General features: G+C 46.0%; 1 protein-coding gene across 1 annotated transcript; it reads right to left on the reverse strand.

Moving 5' to 3' along the window:
• Positions 1-40: 40 nt before the first annotated feature.
• On the reverse strand, positions 41-12,837 carry boc (BOC cell adhesion associated, oncogene regulated). Its single transcript, XM_076080159.1, has 17 exons — positions 12,640-12,837; positions 11,846-12,118; positions 8,413-8,559; positions 7,310-7,453; positions 6,590-6,883; positions 5,404-5,676; positions 5,042-5,310; positions 4,772-4,937; positions 4,550-4,615; positions 4,025-4,234; positions 3,543-3,718; positions 3,210-3,432; positions 2,734-2,919; positions 2,441-2,652; positions 2,013-2,101; positions 1,317-1,468; positions 41-1,112 (listed from the first exon to the last, which is right to left on the reverse strand). Exons 1-17 carry the CDS (start codon positions 12,749-12,751, stop codon positions 943-945), a joined length of 3,162 nt encoding a protein of 1,053 aa, XP_075936274.1. The 5' UTR covers positions 12,752-12,837; the 3' UTR covers positions 41-942.
• Between the last annotated feature and the right edge of the window lie 2,821 nt (positions 12,838-15,658).

Consider the following 15,658-nt stretch of genomic DNA (forward strand, 5'->3'; position numbering starts at 1 on the left):
GATGCACCAAACACTTTTTTTCAATTTCATAAGCTTTTATTTACATGCAATAGTGCTCCAGCATGTGCAACCACAGAACGGCTACACTGATAAGGGGGGGGGGGGGGGGGGGTGTAGATTCAGGATCTCCTTCACTTTCATTGCAGATGTCTCTGGCAAAGACTAATACTTAATGCACCAACCTGTGAGGGAGGAGTAATACTGACACAGCTGTCACAGCGCCCTCACCTGGCAGTCGTTTGGTAACCAGCACATGAGTAAACACAGAAGTGGTTGCAGTATAAAGTTCAGCTTATCAATGACTGAGTTTAAGATAGTTTTTTTCCAGAATCTCTCCCATTCAGTGACTTAAAAAAATAACATAAAATTAAAAATAATAAATAACTATACAATATATAATCTCTTGTACACTACAGAAACAGAATGACTTATGCTGCATACACTTGTTAATATTTTGTTAATGAACAATGCATAATACATTTGTGTTATCGCTGTACAAAATGACAGACGGTTGTATTTTTGAAAACGTGATAAAGCAACAGAACTAAACAGCGGCGAAGCACCTCATAAACTACTGCATCAGACTGGTTTGAGTGGTCCCTTTTGTTTGTTGTACATAAAGCTAAGGTCCAAACATTTAGGATGGAGGATATCTGTGAGGAATGATGCGAGGAGTGAGGAAGGTCTAGACATGAAGTGCTGAACTGAGAGGAATCCCCTGCAGGCTTTAAGGTCCCCGGACTCATCTTCTTCACACAAGGAATAACGTCTCCGATTTATTTTCCTCCCCGGGAAATGCAGACAGTCCAGCGAGAATCCTTTTCAATGTGAAAATAACCTAATATACAGTATAATCAGTATGTACAAAAGCATAAATATATAAATATCTGTGATACAAAAATAAATATTTTCTCTTGTTTCTCTTCCGTTTGTGGAAGAGTCTCATGCATCCGTTGTGTTGGCTGTGCCTCCGTCCTCGGGGGACGCCTCATTTGGGAGGATGTTGACTTCCTGTATCGTTATGTCTGGGGATTGTGGTGTTGTGGCCGCTGAAGATGATGTGGTGAAAATCCCTTCGTCTTCGAGAGAGAGAAGAGGAAAGGACGCTGGCTCTGCTGAGAGGAGGAGGGAAAGCGAGCCGGTAAGAAAAATGCAGAGCTGAACAACAGAGATTGAAAATGTCAAATGTTTCGCATTAACATCAACATATTTGGACGCACTGCAGGATTATCACATTTAAGAAAAGCTACGTTCCAAATGGACCATTAATCAACGAAAGAGTACTTCAGTTAACAGAGGAAAGAAGCCACACATACTGTAAGTGAAGCCATCCTCTGCTTTATCGCCAACACAGAAGTTGCCATCACCTCCCAGTTCCTGTGAACCGAGGTGCTGATGGGAGGAGTCGAGGAGCTGAAGAGTGGAGTCATCAGGTGGACAGCAACTCTGTTCATGATGATCTGGACCACTAAGGACGACAAGTTTCTATTAGGGCTGTAACTTATGAACAACGGTGACATGTTTTACAGCGGAGGGTTTAGAGTATTTTTAGGCTTCAAGTCTATTTCTTCTGTTTTACATGCAAAACCACAGTGAGTGAGTTTTGGGCTACGAGCGCTGGCAAAACCCGGGTGACCTACACTCAATACTGTGCCTGAACGCATCACGTATTTTATTTACAATGATACATTTAAAAACATAGGATATGATAAATATATTTCAAAAGCAGGAACAGCACGTTTTGCCTTTTTGCCTAATTAATTACAACGATAACAAAAATAAATCCATTTTCTGCTGGCTAAGTGATTTTTGACAGATGATACAGTCAGGATACATTTTAATGAAATTAATCATTTGAATGCAGACCAACAAAGTCTTTAAATACGAATATTTAGTCACTATTTTTTATGATTCACTGTTACCTAGAGCATTTTTACAAATGATGTACTCGTGTCCCTCCAGTCCATTACAGTACATATGGTATATGTGAGTGGTATAATATGTAAACATACCTGGTGGAGTAGTGGTAAACGGGTAGATGTCCATTTAACATCGTCTGGGGCAACAACGTGTCACACTCCATATCACAGTCCACCTCCTCCTGCAAAACACAACATCATATAGATCATATGTTCAAAGCATTACATGGACAGCTTATTACAGTTGACCCATACATCACACAGTTAGCCAAATGGATAACGTTCCTTTTACTATAAACCACTCGACTTTTTTTGTTGAGTGTCAAATGTGAGCGTTTCTGGCAACATACCATCTAAAAGTCAACTTTACATTACAGAATGTACAATAGAAAAAAATAGTACGTGACAGAATTCCTGCAGTAAAAACTGCCAGTACCAACTGCTGCCAGTGATCAACAGAAACCCAACATACATGTACATGTATGGCCTTTGGTTATATATTGAACTGTTTTAGTTTTTACCTGTTGCCGCCCTGGCAGGCAGTGTGTGGGGTGGTGAGGTTTGCTGTTCGGAGTGTATTCTCCATTAGCAGGGTAGACGCCATGTGGCGCCGTCATGTGGCCGTCCAGCGGGCAGTGGCCGACCAGAGCGAGTCCCTGGAGGGGAACCATGGTGTACTGGCATGAGGAACCGGGGGCGGCCACGACAGGAAAGCACAAGTCGGCCATTTGCTCTGAAAGCACAAAGAGAACATTACACAGATGTAGAGGCAAAGACTTTAACGACTGCAAGAGGAACTGTGAGGAGCACTCACTCTGTTTGGCCCAAGCCCTCCAAAGGCAGAAGGGTATGAAGGCGACGATGATGAAGACGAAGGCTCCCAGGACAATACCGACTATGAGGTAGGGGAGGTCGCCCGGCCGCGGCACGAGTCCGCTGGGGTGTTGCCTCTCGTGGTCTGGGGTCTCTGATGGAGCAGGCCGGTGGTGATTAGGACGAGCTGAGGAGACAAAAAGTTGAAAATCTGTTTAAAGAAAAAAAAAAAGAAGAAGACAGCTCAGACATGATGCAACCAGTCAATTTGCAGTTTATATCCACGTCTGTCCAAAATGTCATCACTTCATCATTTTATCCTATTAGACGTTTGTTTGAAATTGTCATAATCAGCATAGAAATTCTTGAGTTATGGCCAAAAATTTGTTTTTTGAGGTCACAGTGACCTTTGTTTGTGGCAAATATTAAGAACTTCCATCCAAGAGTGCAGGAAAATAAAATAAAATATGACCTCACCTTTCGTTTCAAGGATCACCACGTTGCCAAATTCACTCTCGCCCTTCTCGTTGAAGCTCTGCATCTTGATGTCGTAGGCGGTCTCAGGCTGGAGATCAGTGATTGAATGCCAGTATCTGTCTCCCTCCACCACGTCCTTCTTATAGTCACTGTCATTATCGCTGTCGGTTGGCCGGTAGTAGATGTAGAAACCGTAGATGGGGGTGTTGTTTACGGCAGTGTACTGTTGAGAGGGAGAAGTCATGTTACCATCACAATGAACTGGAAAAACATAGCACTGCAACCCCAATTAATAAAAACACATTTTTTTGTGTTTTTCTTCCAGTCACTCACCGTCCATTTGAGAATGACGGTCGTCTCATTGATGGCTTCATTGTAGGTGATGTAGGGTCCATCAACAGGGCGTTCATGGGTTCTCCCACCCACCACCGTGTAGGCCTTCGAAGGGGCACTGGGAGGACTGGAACCGATTACGTTCACCGCCACAACACGGAACTTGTAGGACGTACCTACAGGGAGAGGGACCACCGTTACTAATCTGTCCCTGGGGGCAACAAGTTGCCTTCAATGAAGCTCAATATTGTGTTGACTAATGATGTTTGTCTTCACATCGCTCCATGTTTTCGGTTGTGGTTTTGATTGATGGCAGCAATTACCGAAATGACTGGAACAACACTCATTATGCTGATGAATTTACAGGCCGTGGGAATGTAATTATGCAGGACATCATCATTGTAATTATACGGTCTGACATGCCAAGTCAGAATTAACTGCTGTGAATAATAACAACTCTGTATATGAAGAAGGTGGCCGACCTTTCTCCAGGCCCGTGATCTCCACGGAGAGCCGCGATGGGGGGATGTTTTCCACCGCCGTCACCCAGTCCTCTCCGGCCTTCTTCACCTTCTTGTACTCCACCCGAAATGACTGGATGGGGAAGCCGCGGTTACCGCGAGGAATCCAAGTCACGTATGCCGAAGTTTCTGTTGCAGTGGAGACTGTGGGTTTGTCGGGGGCTTCGGGAGCTGAGGAGGAGGAGGAGGAGGAGGAGGAGGAGGAGCGGTGTCAGACAGAGGACATAAACGTCGAGACAACGTTCTGTAATTATGACAGTGAAGGAAAAACACATTACATTCAGCACTTACTGAGAGCTCATCCTCCGAACAGAAAGGAGAAAAAAGAGATTGAGAAGTTTCCATGTTAGTCAGAAGAAGAATGGTTAGTTCAGGGTCATCGTGTTACAGTTAATTTAGTAGAAGGGATTTCTATAGTTAGTATAGTTAACAGGAAGTAGTGTTTGCAAAGGGCATAGAGCGGTACAGGATTGGAGGGTTACTCACGAGAGAGGCTTGGTGAAGGAACAGCAGGAGTTTTCGGTGGGTCAACTTGCCCTAAACCTCTGCGACCTGAAGACAGGAAAACACCCGTTAGAACTGAGTTTTAATGAAGGAGCTACTGTTTGAGCCATGTAACACATTTTAATTAAATTTGTCCTCTAAGGCAGAAATAATCATTCAAGTCCAGAGCCATGCTAGCAGCTCTGTGAGGCTGTACTGCATTACCTTTGCCAGTTCTGAAGGTCATCATAGCAGGTTGTCCCAAACCGGCACAGTTCTTGGCAGCCATCTCCACCTCATACAGGCTGTCTGGCTGCAGCTTAGCCAGAGTCAGCTTGTGGAGGGCGCCTGAGATACTGCTGGAGGTCCAGTCTGCTAGAGCATCTCCCACCTAAGAGAGAGAGAGAGAGAGGCACGAGTTAGACAAAGAACGTAAACGAAAATACAATATTTATTCATGTATAAACAGAGAATGCAGTGAACTGATTGCAACACCTTTCTGTATTTGACCATATACTCCAGCACGGGGACTCCTCGTTCATGCCGCGGCCTCCAGGTGAGCTCATAGTAGTCAGCCTTGCCCGTGCGCGGCAGGCTTAGGATGATGGGGGCCTCTGCAGGTAGGATCTGTCCTAGCAGCTCGGAGCAGTCAAGAGGCAACATGGCCCCCGAGGCCCCGGGCCTCACAGGCGGCTGCTCTCTCAGCACCTTGTCTGGGCTGAGCGGCCGATAGATTGAGGGCAGCTTTCCTCTGGATGAAATCCCTAGAAAGAGAAGACATACGTCATGAAATTTTAAAGGCTGTGACATAAAATAACTACACTTCGAGCAAATGATCTATACATTTTCTGACTTACCGGTTGATACTGTGATTAGGAGAGCAGAGGCCTGTGAGCTGCCCACCCCGTTCTCAGCCATGCACTGGTACAGTCCGTCATCCTGAGGGCCCACGTTTAAGACACGCAGCCCCCGGGTGGACAGGCGGTGGCGAGGGGACAGTGCGAGGGGACGGGCGTTGTGAAGCCACGTCACTGAGGGAGTGGGTTTACCGCGGGCCTGGCATGTGAAGCGCACCGTCTCCCCGTAAGCGACCTCCTGCTGCTGCAGCTCCACAGTCACCTGAGGAGGCTCTGCAGGAGAGAAAAACAAAGTTAAGAGGCTGGTTCAAAACCTAGAAGGTAGCCCGCATGTTAATGTGTTTGAGAGTGACTGTGTGAGAGTGTCCAGGTCTGCTACTGGAGATTATTTTCCTGAGAGTTGAGATGATGAATCGTTAAATGGAAAATGACTACTATTCTATAAATTACAAAAAAATATTTACTTTTTAAAGTTTCAGCTCCAACAAAGTCACGTGTATGAACACATGTTTGTGAGTAAAATCACAACCATGCACGTGTGTGTGTGTGTGTGTGTGTAAAGGTTGTACGACAGGGGGTGTATAGAGCCAGGCAGGCGGGGCCAGGCCAGCGAGTTGATGGTTGGCTGCTTGTGAATCAGGAAAAGACGGAGCTCATTACAGCTACAGCAGCTCTCTGGCTTTAATTAGAGCCAGCTGCAGAGAGACAAGCCCACAACACACACACACGCACACGCACACACGCACACAAATGCATGCACATGCACACACACAGAGAGAAAATCACTGTAAAAACAGTCATCCATAACCTAGACACACTCAATCAAGTCCTGCTCGAGAACAGAGAGCTCTGTCTCCACAAACGTATTCTTACACAACACCGCCCTGGCGTACATGCCTCTCACACACATGACTGCGTGCACACATACAGACCGCTGTCCTCTCTGTCCACCAAACAGGAGTCAGCCTAATTATTAAATCCATGACACAGACACAAAACTCTACTCATAAAAAAAATCATTGCAGAGTCAAATGAACAAACCCCATTCACTATGAAAAGCCTTTTACGGGAATCTGCATTTACCCAAGATATTTATAAGAGACTATCAAAACGAATCCTGTAAAAGCACAAAGCAGCAAACGCACAACTTGCTCAAACAACTTTCCGTTACTTCAAGATTACTCACCAAACACTTGTACGTCGTAGAGCACCATTGCAGAGCTGGCCGAGCTGATGCCGTTGTCCGCTCGACAAATATAAGTGCCCGAGTCGGCCTCGCCCACCGTGTCGATCAGCAGGTTGCTGAGCAGGAAGCGCGTGTTGTTGTGGGAACGCAGGTCCTGCCCATCTTTTGCCCATATGACCTGAGGAGTGGGGATGCCACTGGCCACACATTCCAAGACCAGCCGCTGGCCTTTGGTCACCATGATGGAACGAGACGCCGGCGGGTAAATGATGCGCGCTGCTTCTGAGGTGGAGCCTGGAAAAGATGAGGACAGTCAGGGTATGAACACTTTATCAATACGATGAGAAAAAGGCCTGTGCATATCTCTCCACCCTTCTCAACTTCTTTAAATTGCATGTTGCAGCTGAAAGTGCATCCTGAATATGAAGGATTTCAATCGCAATGTGAAGTCTAAGAACTTTCATCTCTGCCTTTGAAGATGCAAAAGCACGAGTTGTGCACATCGTCACCAATGACTAAAAGTGTCCTGGCAAGATCGGATGATAAAAGTCCCACATGTGCACCACATGTGTCTCCAGTAACAAGCTCTCAAATATCTGATTTTATTACTTATTGACTGACCCGTTAATATTTCAGAATGATCTTGCACATCTTTGAATTGTGTTTTCATTAAAAACAGCAACGCTAATAAAACCCGTTGCGTTGGCGGTGATGACTCACGGCGTATGCGCAGGCGGTCAGTGGAGGTGGACGTTTTGATCTCCTGAGTGACGGGGTTGTAAGCTGCACACTTGTACGGCCCCTCATCGTCCTGCGTGGCGTTGGCTATCTGTAGGTTCCCTGACGGCATGATGAGGTAGTTCCCTGCAGAAAAAAAAAAAAAAACAGATGTCAGAGCAAACCCATGAATTACTCAGAGTGTACATTTATGGTCAGCTGCTGTAAAGGCAGTTACTGCTTTTGATTCAAAGGTTTTATTTGTCTCTTGCTCATTCAATATGTGCAGAGAAATGCAGGATGGCCTCTTGAAGCTGTGCTAAAAAAAGGATAATGTGTGCAATAAACAATACTAATTACAATAAGAGTAAAAATAAGGATTAAAGCAGGAAATTCAAAGTTTAAAAAGTATGATTATATATGTATTAAAATGATAAAGTGTATCTTGGCCTTAAAGAAAACTATGCAATAAAATTCTCTACACTGCAAATCTGCAGGGCGATGAAAAGGATTCACAGAGGACATTGTGCTGGACAAGCGATACTGTAACAGCAATAACATGAGATCAGATTTAACATAAATGTTTTCAAACTTAAAAGCATACGTGGGTGGAAATATACAAGAAAATACACGAATATGGCTGAGACAGCGCTGGAACCGCAGGAAAATCAGAGTCCATATTGCGAAACACTGTAATACGAGTACTATGTGCCATTCCAGCGCACGTTTGCAAGTCAGCAGAGACCACAAGGTGGCGCCCCAGAGTCTGACCGAGGGAGTGAATGCTCGTCAATGTGGTCTTCATTTCCTCACAGATAAGCTGCAGATATCAGTACCTACAGCTCCCAGGCATCATCAGCATACCAGCCACAAACCACTCGAGCTTTTCTTCTCCTCCAAGCAACTTAGGAGTAAATAGTTTGAAAAATAAACAACTGCATTCCCATGTTTCAACATTCTCCAGATAACACCCTTATCACCGGTTTCATAATGGGCCAGATAGCTGGATTATAGCATTCCGGTAAATTATGAAGACAGTATGAGAATTAGGCGGGAAGTAGGGAGAGATTTTGGGAAGATCTTAATGAAGTGAAGCAGCTCCGTACCTTTGGATGTTTCCAGCCACTCCTGTTTGACACTGTAGCGGACCTGAGCCTTGGGCTGGCTTTCGGGGAGGTGACATTCAATAACGGCCGTGTTGCCTTCATCGACCTCGATCTCCTGCTGATCATCGGGCTCGAAATCCCGCAGCTCTGAAAAACACACAGGCAAGGGGAAAAGTCAGCGCTGTGACATCACTGCAACACAAGTCACCCCTCTTTCATCGTCTTAACACACGGTGTAAATCACATCTAACGGCACATGTATACAAGGCAGTCCTCGGCTTTAGACCACAATGATCTGAGCAATAATAAACTATGATATCTGCGCTGTTTCCATATTTCCATTGTATCGTAACCACATTCCCACAACTTCTCCAATGTGCCTCCTCTTTGAAAGAAAACCTCCATTTAGTCATTTCTTTCTCTCCGCTTGTTTTACATCGTCTGCTTTAAGTCACAGGGATTTTAGAGTTCTAGTTCATTCTTCTGTTTTACTCAATAATGTCCCTTTGGATAAGTCCAAAGCCTAAGAGCGGTGTCTGTAACATTCGAGTAGGTGTCATTAATCCTGTCAAACATCATACTGGGACTGGAGCCGGTTCAGATTCTGTGGGAAATGGGTGGAGTGGGATTACTGAGGCCATGTGCTGCGACTGTGTCCCACAGACACACAGTCTACACAGCACAGACACTCATGGGACCTCTGACCTCCTAAACCCCCCCCCCCCCCCCCCTCCCCCCTCCTGAGTGGCCCAGAGGCCTGGCCATGGGGTCAAAGGTGAGAGGTGTCCATCCTATAGAGTTTCAAAGATATCCAGTTTGGGAGGAAGCAGCAAAACTCTGCTCTTAAGAAGCCGGAAAGAAAAAGAAAAACACACAACCCCGCTGCCATTTTATAGATTTGAAGTAGAGTGAAACTAAAGTGAGACTCCAAAAAGAAAAACAGAGAAGGCAACAGCACAGGAGGGGAAAAACAAAGCAACAACTGGAGAAAGGAGTCGAGCAGGGAAATGAAAGATAAATAAAACTTCTCCAGGAACGTAATTAAACGTCTACCAGCCCGTGTTGATTTATTCTTAACAAACATGGCCTCCCTCCATTCTTTCCAGAGGTGCTATAACTGGCGTGTTTTTCTTGGACCAGCCGCTCTCTCTGGCAAGACGACCAAGCTGCTGGTATATACAGTCAGCTGATGAGACTTTGTATACAGCTCTAATTCAATAAGTTAAGTTTAGTTAAGGCCAGAGTGTCTACTGATAGGGACAACAAAGTGATGTACTCAAAGCACTGAGCAAACACCGTCCCTGCAGGCAGCTGATTTATTCACAGTGCACGTTGGATCTGCCCTCTCGCTCTGTGGGGGAGCTTTAATGGGACAAACACACACACACACACACACACACACACACACACAAAAACACTCCGTCTCAGCTCTTATTCTGAAAGATGAGAATCCCAGCCAGGACATGTCAAGCTGTGTGTGTGTGTGTGTGTGTGTGTGTGTGTGTGTGTGTGTGTGTGTGTGTGTGTGTGTGTGTGTGTGTGTGTGTGTGTGTTGGGGGGAAAAAGCCTTCAAGAGGGACCGTGTGGTGCTCCATTTGCTAAATCAATCAGGTGTTGTTTTTACAGCCCCCCCCCCCCTCCCCTCGCCCTCATATCTACCCAGCCCACCTTCCTCCTCCTGCCTGCTTCTTCCAAATTCCTCCAGTTACACCTTTTAACCCCCCCACAACTCTTAACGCCCGACATTCTTCACAACAAGAACCCCGCATGGGTGCCTCTCAGGTGTGAGTGCGTGCATGCATATGTATATTCCTGTGTGTGTGTGTGTGTGTGTGTGTGTGTGTGTGTGTGTGTGTATCCTGCAGGGATGGAGGATTGATGGTATTCATAAAGTGAAGCAGACCTCCCGCACCAGGGCTACTTGGCAAGGCAGACTTAAATATTTCCACAGAGACAGTGCATTCATCATCTTTATGTGTAGCAGTAGGAGGCCTGTGTGTGTGTGTGTGTGTGTGTGTGACTGTATTATAACATGTTTGTGCAACGTGTTGTACGTTCACGTTGTGCAGATACATGTCTCTGTTTTCTGCAGCAAGAAGGGGAGGGTGATTGTCTGCACAAGAATTCAAAGCGAGGAGCTTTTAACCTATGCCAAAAAAGCCCAGATTCATCAGAGGCGGATAGCGAGGAGGGTCTGGAACCAACCTATCCCGGTCACAAAAAACATGTGCGTACAACTAAGACAGCTCGCATGGAAAGACGGGCACGTACACACTCCCCATGGAGCAATTCCTTAGGCGGTTTGGGGGTGGCCGAGTTATTAAATTAGAGAGGTTCTTGGGGGGAGGAGGGGCGAACAGTCTGGCTCCACATGTGGTAATCTCAACACGATTTATCTACTATTGAAACTATCAATAACTTTTACTGCCTTTGTGCAAGAAAAGAAAACGGAAAAAACACAAAAAAAACATGAGCTGAAGATGACAAAAGAGGGGAAAGTGAAAGATAATGAAAGGAGGCAAGAGGAGAGAGAGTGACAGGGTGAAGAGTGAAAAATGTGCAAAGGAAGAGAAATGTGTGCGTGTCTGTGTGTAAGGTTATGGAGGCCTTAAAGGAGACAGAGAATGTGACATCACGTCTCATCTTGTGTGAGGATCTTGTCTCGACTGGCCTAAAACACCTCCAGTTTCTCCATCTATAAGCCCCGTACATCACATCACTACGTGTAAAACAATACAGTTAACAGTGTTTTTTTTTACCTAATGGTGTGTTCTAGTGAGGCATCTCTGTCCACCCCCTCACACACACACACACACACACACAACTCCCTTATCTCCTCCACCCAATTACGGGGCCATAATTTTTGGCGAGCCCTGCTGTCGGGCCCTGTGGAGAGGAATGTGGTGTTGTGTGGAGCAGAGGGGCCGATAGAAGCAGGGGGCCCCCAGGCTGGAGTCCTGGTCCCTTCTTGCCCGCTCTGACCGGCCCCCGGGTCCCCTCCATTCCTCCGGCTCAAGTTACACAGCTTCAGGCCCCCATCTCAGTCCCATGATGCATATCAAATATAACACCACACACTCAGACCAGCGCACTAAAAAACACCAGCGGTGAGAATAATTCACTTTAGCTCCATTAGATCAATACGACACTCTATAGAAGCAGCTGTTGTATTTAACGACACACACTAAATTCTGCCCGACTATGTGGAGGTATTAACAGTGATCAATGATGTGCAACAGCTTCTCACCATGGCCAGAGTTGTAGTTGAGGATTAATCTCACAGCAGTGGAAAAAGAACACGGTTTACTGCGTTGTTTGTGTTTTATTCCCAAACAATTAAGTCAAATGCGTTCTTTGGATACTCTGACAAACCAAAAAAGGGTTCTGTGTGTTTGTGTATATTTGTCTGAACTGTGCGTGTGTGTCTACTCACTAGCAGCGGTGACGTTAGCGGGCACACTAGCCAAGGCTCCTGTGCTGGTGCTGGCCACACACTGGTATCGGCCCACGGTCAGGTTGGACAGCGTGGGGATTAAGAGGCTGTTGGGCCCCAGCACCACACCCAAATGCCCGTCCGTCAGCTCCTGGCCGTTCAGGCGCCAGCTGATGTTGGCGGAGGCGGGTTGGGCGCCGCAGTGCAGATTCACGCTGCCTCCCAGCTTTTGCACCACGGACATGGGCTCTTCACTGAACAGTGGCACCTCGTCTGAGGACAAAGATTATACACAGAACTCAGATATGATGAAAAGAAGAAAATTCTCACAATTTAGAACTTGGAACCATCAAATGTTTGGACAACCTTTTAACTAATCGATTATCAAAACAGCTGTCAATTCATTTTCTTTGGATCTACTAATGGATTAATGGGTTCATCAATGCAGCTCTGAATACAGTACTTCTTTTCTTTTTCAATTTGTCCATGGTGGCTAGTAGGGCTCATGCAAATTACCCACTTCTTCACCGCATCTCAAATAAACTGCTGTTGCTGCTGCCAGGATACGTAAAAAAAAAAAAACCTCGCTCCCTGTGACTGAGCCAGAATATTTAGTCTCTGGCAAGACTTTCCCTGCACCAGGTGTTTGGACAAACTAAGGTAAAGGCATTCATGAAGTGGGCAAAGATTAAGTAAGTAATGTGCATTTTTAAACGGCGGCAGAACACACAAAAATGGAACTTTTATTTCTGCAGACTGATCCAGTTTTCCACCATCTCAGTTGGTCTACTCACCGGGGAGAGAGGCACCGCTCTGCAGGCAGCACAGTAGTACTGCACCCAGAGCGCACAACACTGGAGCCCTTCTCTTTTTCATCCACGGAGTCCAGTCTCGCTTTCCAGACATCTTCCATACACTGCCCCCTGAAACACACAACACACACACACAAAGAGGAAGGTCAGAGGGTCATTTACAGACTTGGTACACTCAAAACAAACAGCACAAACCACTTTATTCTGATGGAAGCTAACACACACACAGACGGAACTGCACAGCAAACAAAGCTACCAAAACTTGGAAACATACATCAGCCATCTAAACAGTCGATCTAGATTCATACATAAGCTGCTCTCTATCTTACTTGTATACACACACACGTACACAAACAGGCGGCCATTAACGAAACACAACCCAGGCGAGGCAGTGCACTCGGCGGTACCCTCAGCAGCCAAACTCCAGACACAAATAAAGCCTCTCTTTTCTGTCAGCCCCCATCTCACCGCTGACCCCATCTCCTCCGCCTGCACCCGCACCCATCCAGCCTGCACTCATCAAAGGGGCGCCCTCATTATGCGGGGCCGTAACCCGACCCCTCCACCTTCCCGCTCAGGTGTAACCGATACAGGTAGAGGGTCCAGGAGGAGGAAGGGGGAGGGAGAGGAGAGGTGAGGGGGGGGGGGGGGGGGGGGGAAACACACAGGCTGCATTCAGGAGTGGGGACAAAGAACAACTAATGAGAGGCAGGCCGGGGGGGGGGGGGGGGGGGGGGGGTATATATATCACAGCAGCGTGTGCGAGATGGAGTAGAGGAGGCTCGTATTATGGTTGCAGTATGTATCGGGAGGAAAATGGAGAAGGCGATGTTAATAGTCAGTCTATTAACAGTTAACGTAGAGAGGGGAGCTTTCCCCTCTCCTTTGTCGCTTACTGCCAAGTTTCCCAAATTCTTTCCTGTCAGGTTAAACTAACAACTTCCCATCAGGATGAAGAGGGTGGTCCTGCAAGACTGAATCTCTCTCTCTCTCTCTCATATACATGCACGTATTTGAACATGCACACACTCAGGGCATGAAGTGTCCTGCGACAATGTAGTAAAAATGGAAACACAACTTTCTCACACATATTTATCCTGATCTTATTATGGCAAGGAGATGATTAATGAAGCTCAGCGAGACTAGGGACTACACCCACACACACACACAAGGGGCCATAGCAGGACAGTAAGAGAATGGAAACTCTTACAGAGCACCTTCATCATCTAATGGCAGCAGTGAAAGTGTTTAGCTGCCTGGCACATTTATTGAAAATGAGCAAAGCAGCAGGCTGATGGAAAAACTGCTGTTAACTACGCCAACTGCCACACTGAGCCACACATTACTCCGCTACATCATCTTTGCATAGTATGAATGTGTGTAAACATTTTCAAGATTGCTAATTCTCACGACATGAGCAGCGTAGGAGAACTCCAGTCCAACTTGCACAATGTAGAACTGTACTGATCAACCGGGTTTATTCATTTATTAATCCTGCAATAACACATGTTTTGGCCACTTTGGGCAGAAAACAACCTGTACACACAACATACTGACTCCACCTATTGAGGTTATATGTCAAACTTGTTCGCTAACAGTTGCTTATTTACACATACAGTATATATATATATATATGAAGCAACATTAGCATTCATTTCAACTTGTGTTTCTGACAACCTGATGAGTCCAATTTTCCCTCTTTTAGCTCAGTTTTTGGTCTCCACCAACTCTTGAGGTAAATATCCGGCTCTTCAGTGGCTAAATTCTTCAACAGCAAGTCACTAACTGTGTGTGTCTGCTGAGCAGATAGCTGCAGTTGGTTTTAAAAGCTATTTTGCTGCAAAAAGCTGTAGCCGAACAAAGCTGATGAGTCAATCAAAATTGTTCGCGGCCTAACGGCCAAAACAGTGAGCTTAAAGACAATCAAGAGTTCTCTGTATGTATAAAATAATTGATTATAACGTGTTTATGCAAAGATGACAAACATTGGCTCTAGCTTCTTAAATGTGCTGCTTTTCACTCATTCACGTTAATGCAAGTCAAATATGTTTGTTTTAGGACCGTCAGTCAGACAAAACAAGCAATTTGAGGTTCGAGGACCGGGAAACCTTGAAAGGCATATTCAGTATTCTCAATATTGAAAATAACCCGCAGTTGCAGACCCACATACATGTACACTTTAATTCACTCAGTCGTCCACTCAGTCTGGCCCATCAGTAGTGGGCTCACTCGGTAAACAAACAGCGAGCTGCTGTGGATCCAGGAAGCAAAGCTGGAAGGTCTGCGGCTTCAGCGGCCGGTCGCTCTATGGACACAACCCGGGACAGCTGCCCATAAAAAACACACATCTGTATGGAGCACCTGTCCCAACCGTGAGAGTCGCTAACCGTAAACCACACCAGTCAACCTGCCATCCAGACACGCAGCAGGACACGCTACTTTCGCCAATGAGACCTCGTACCTGACTAATAAAAGTAGCGTCAGTGAGACAGCAGGAGGAGATAGAAACGGGGAGAGAGCTTTGTTCTAACGGCGGCATGAGGAGGCCCCTCGTACATCATCACTCCCTAAAAACAGCCATACTCCTCTGAGCCCATCTGTCCGACTGATTCATTTGTCATCTGGATCTTGTGTTTGCTTAGCGGATACCCTGCTTTAAGATGAAAAGTTGGCCTGACATCTTATGTCCAACTTTTCCAACCATCCTTCCAAGAGAAGTCACAGACAGACAGAGAGACAGACAGAGAGACAGAGAGAGAGAGAGAGAGAGCGAGAAAGAGAAGAAGCCTCCTACGCATCAGCGAGACTGATAGAAACCAGAGCAGACGCACAGACAGCTCTCCTAAATTAAGAACCGCGGGAATGTGCGAGTGTTAATGTTTCCCTATGACTGTTTTATAACAGCCTTACGAAAAACGCTGCGTTGTAGAATTAAAACATACTTCAGTGACAGCGCAGTGAGGAGAACTGTGTGAACCGCTCAAATCTGCCAGTTCTGGTG

This window comes from Anarhichas minor, unplaced genomic scaffold, assembly GCF_050575085.1.
Source record: "Anarhichas minor isolate MPS153535 unplaced genomic scaffold, ASM5057508v1 ptg000074l, whole genome shotgun sequence".
Lineage (NCBI taxonomy): Eukaryota > Metazoa > Chordata > Actinopteri > Perciformes > Anarhichadidae > Anarhichas > Anarhichas minor.

Coding starts and splice junctions, on each gene's coding strand:
- boc (XM_076080159.1), bottom strand. CDS start 12,751: ATGTCTGGAAAGCGAGACTGGACTCCGTGGATGAAAAAGAGAAGGGCT. Junction 5,677..6,589: donor CTACGACGTACAAGTGTTTG/GTGAGTAATCTT, acceptor TCTCTCCTGCAG/AGCCTCCTCAGGTGACTGTG. Junction 3,719..4,024: donor GATCACGGGCCTGGAGAAAG/GTCGGCCACCTT, acceptor CTCTCCCTGTAG/GTACGTCCTACAAGTTCCGT.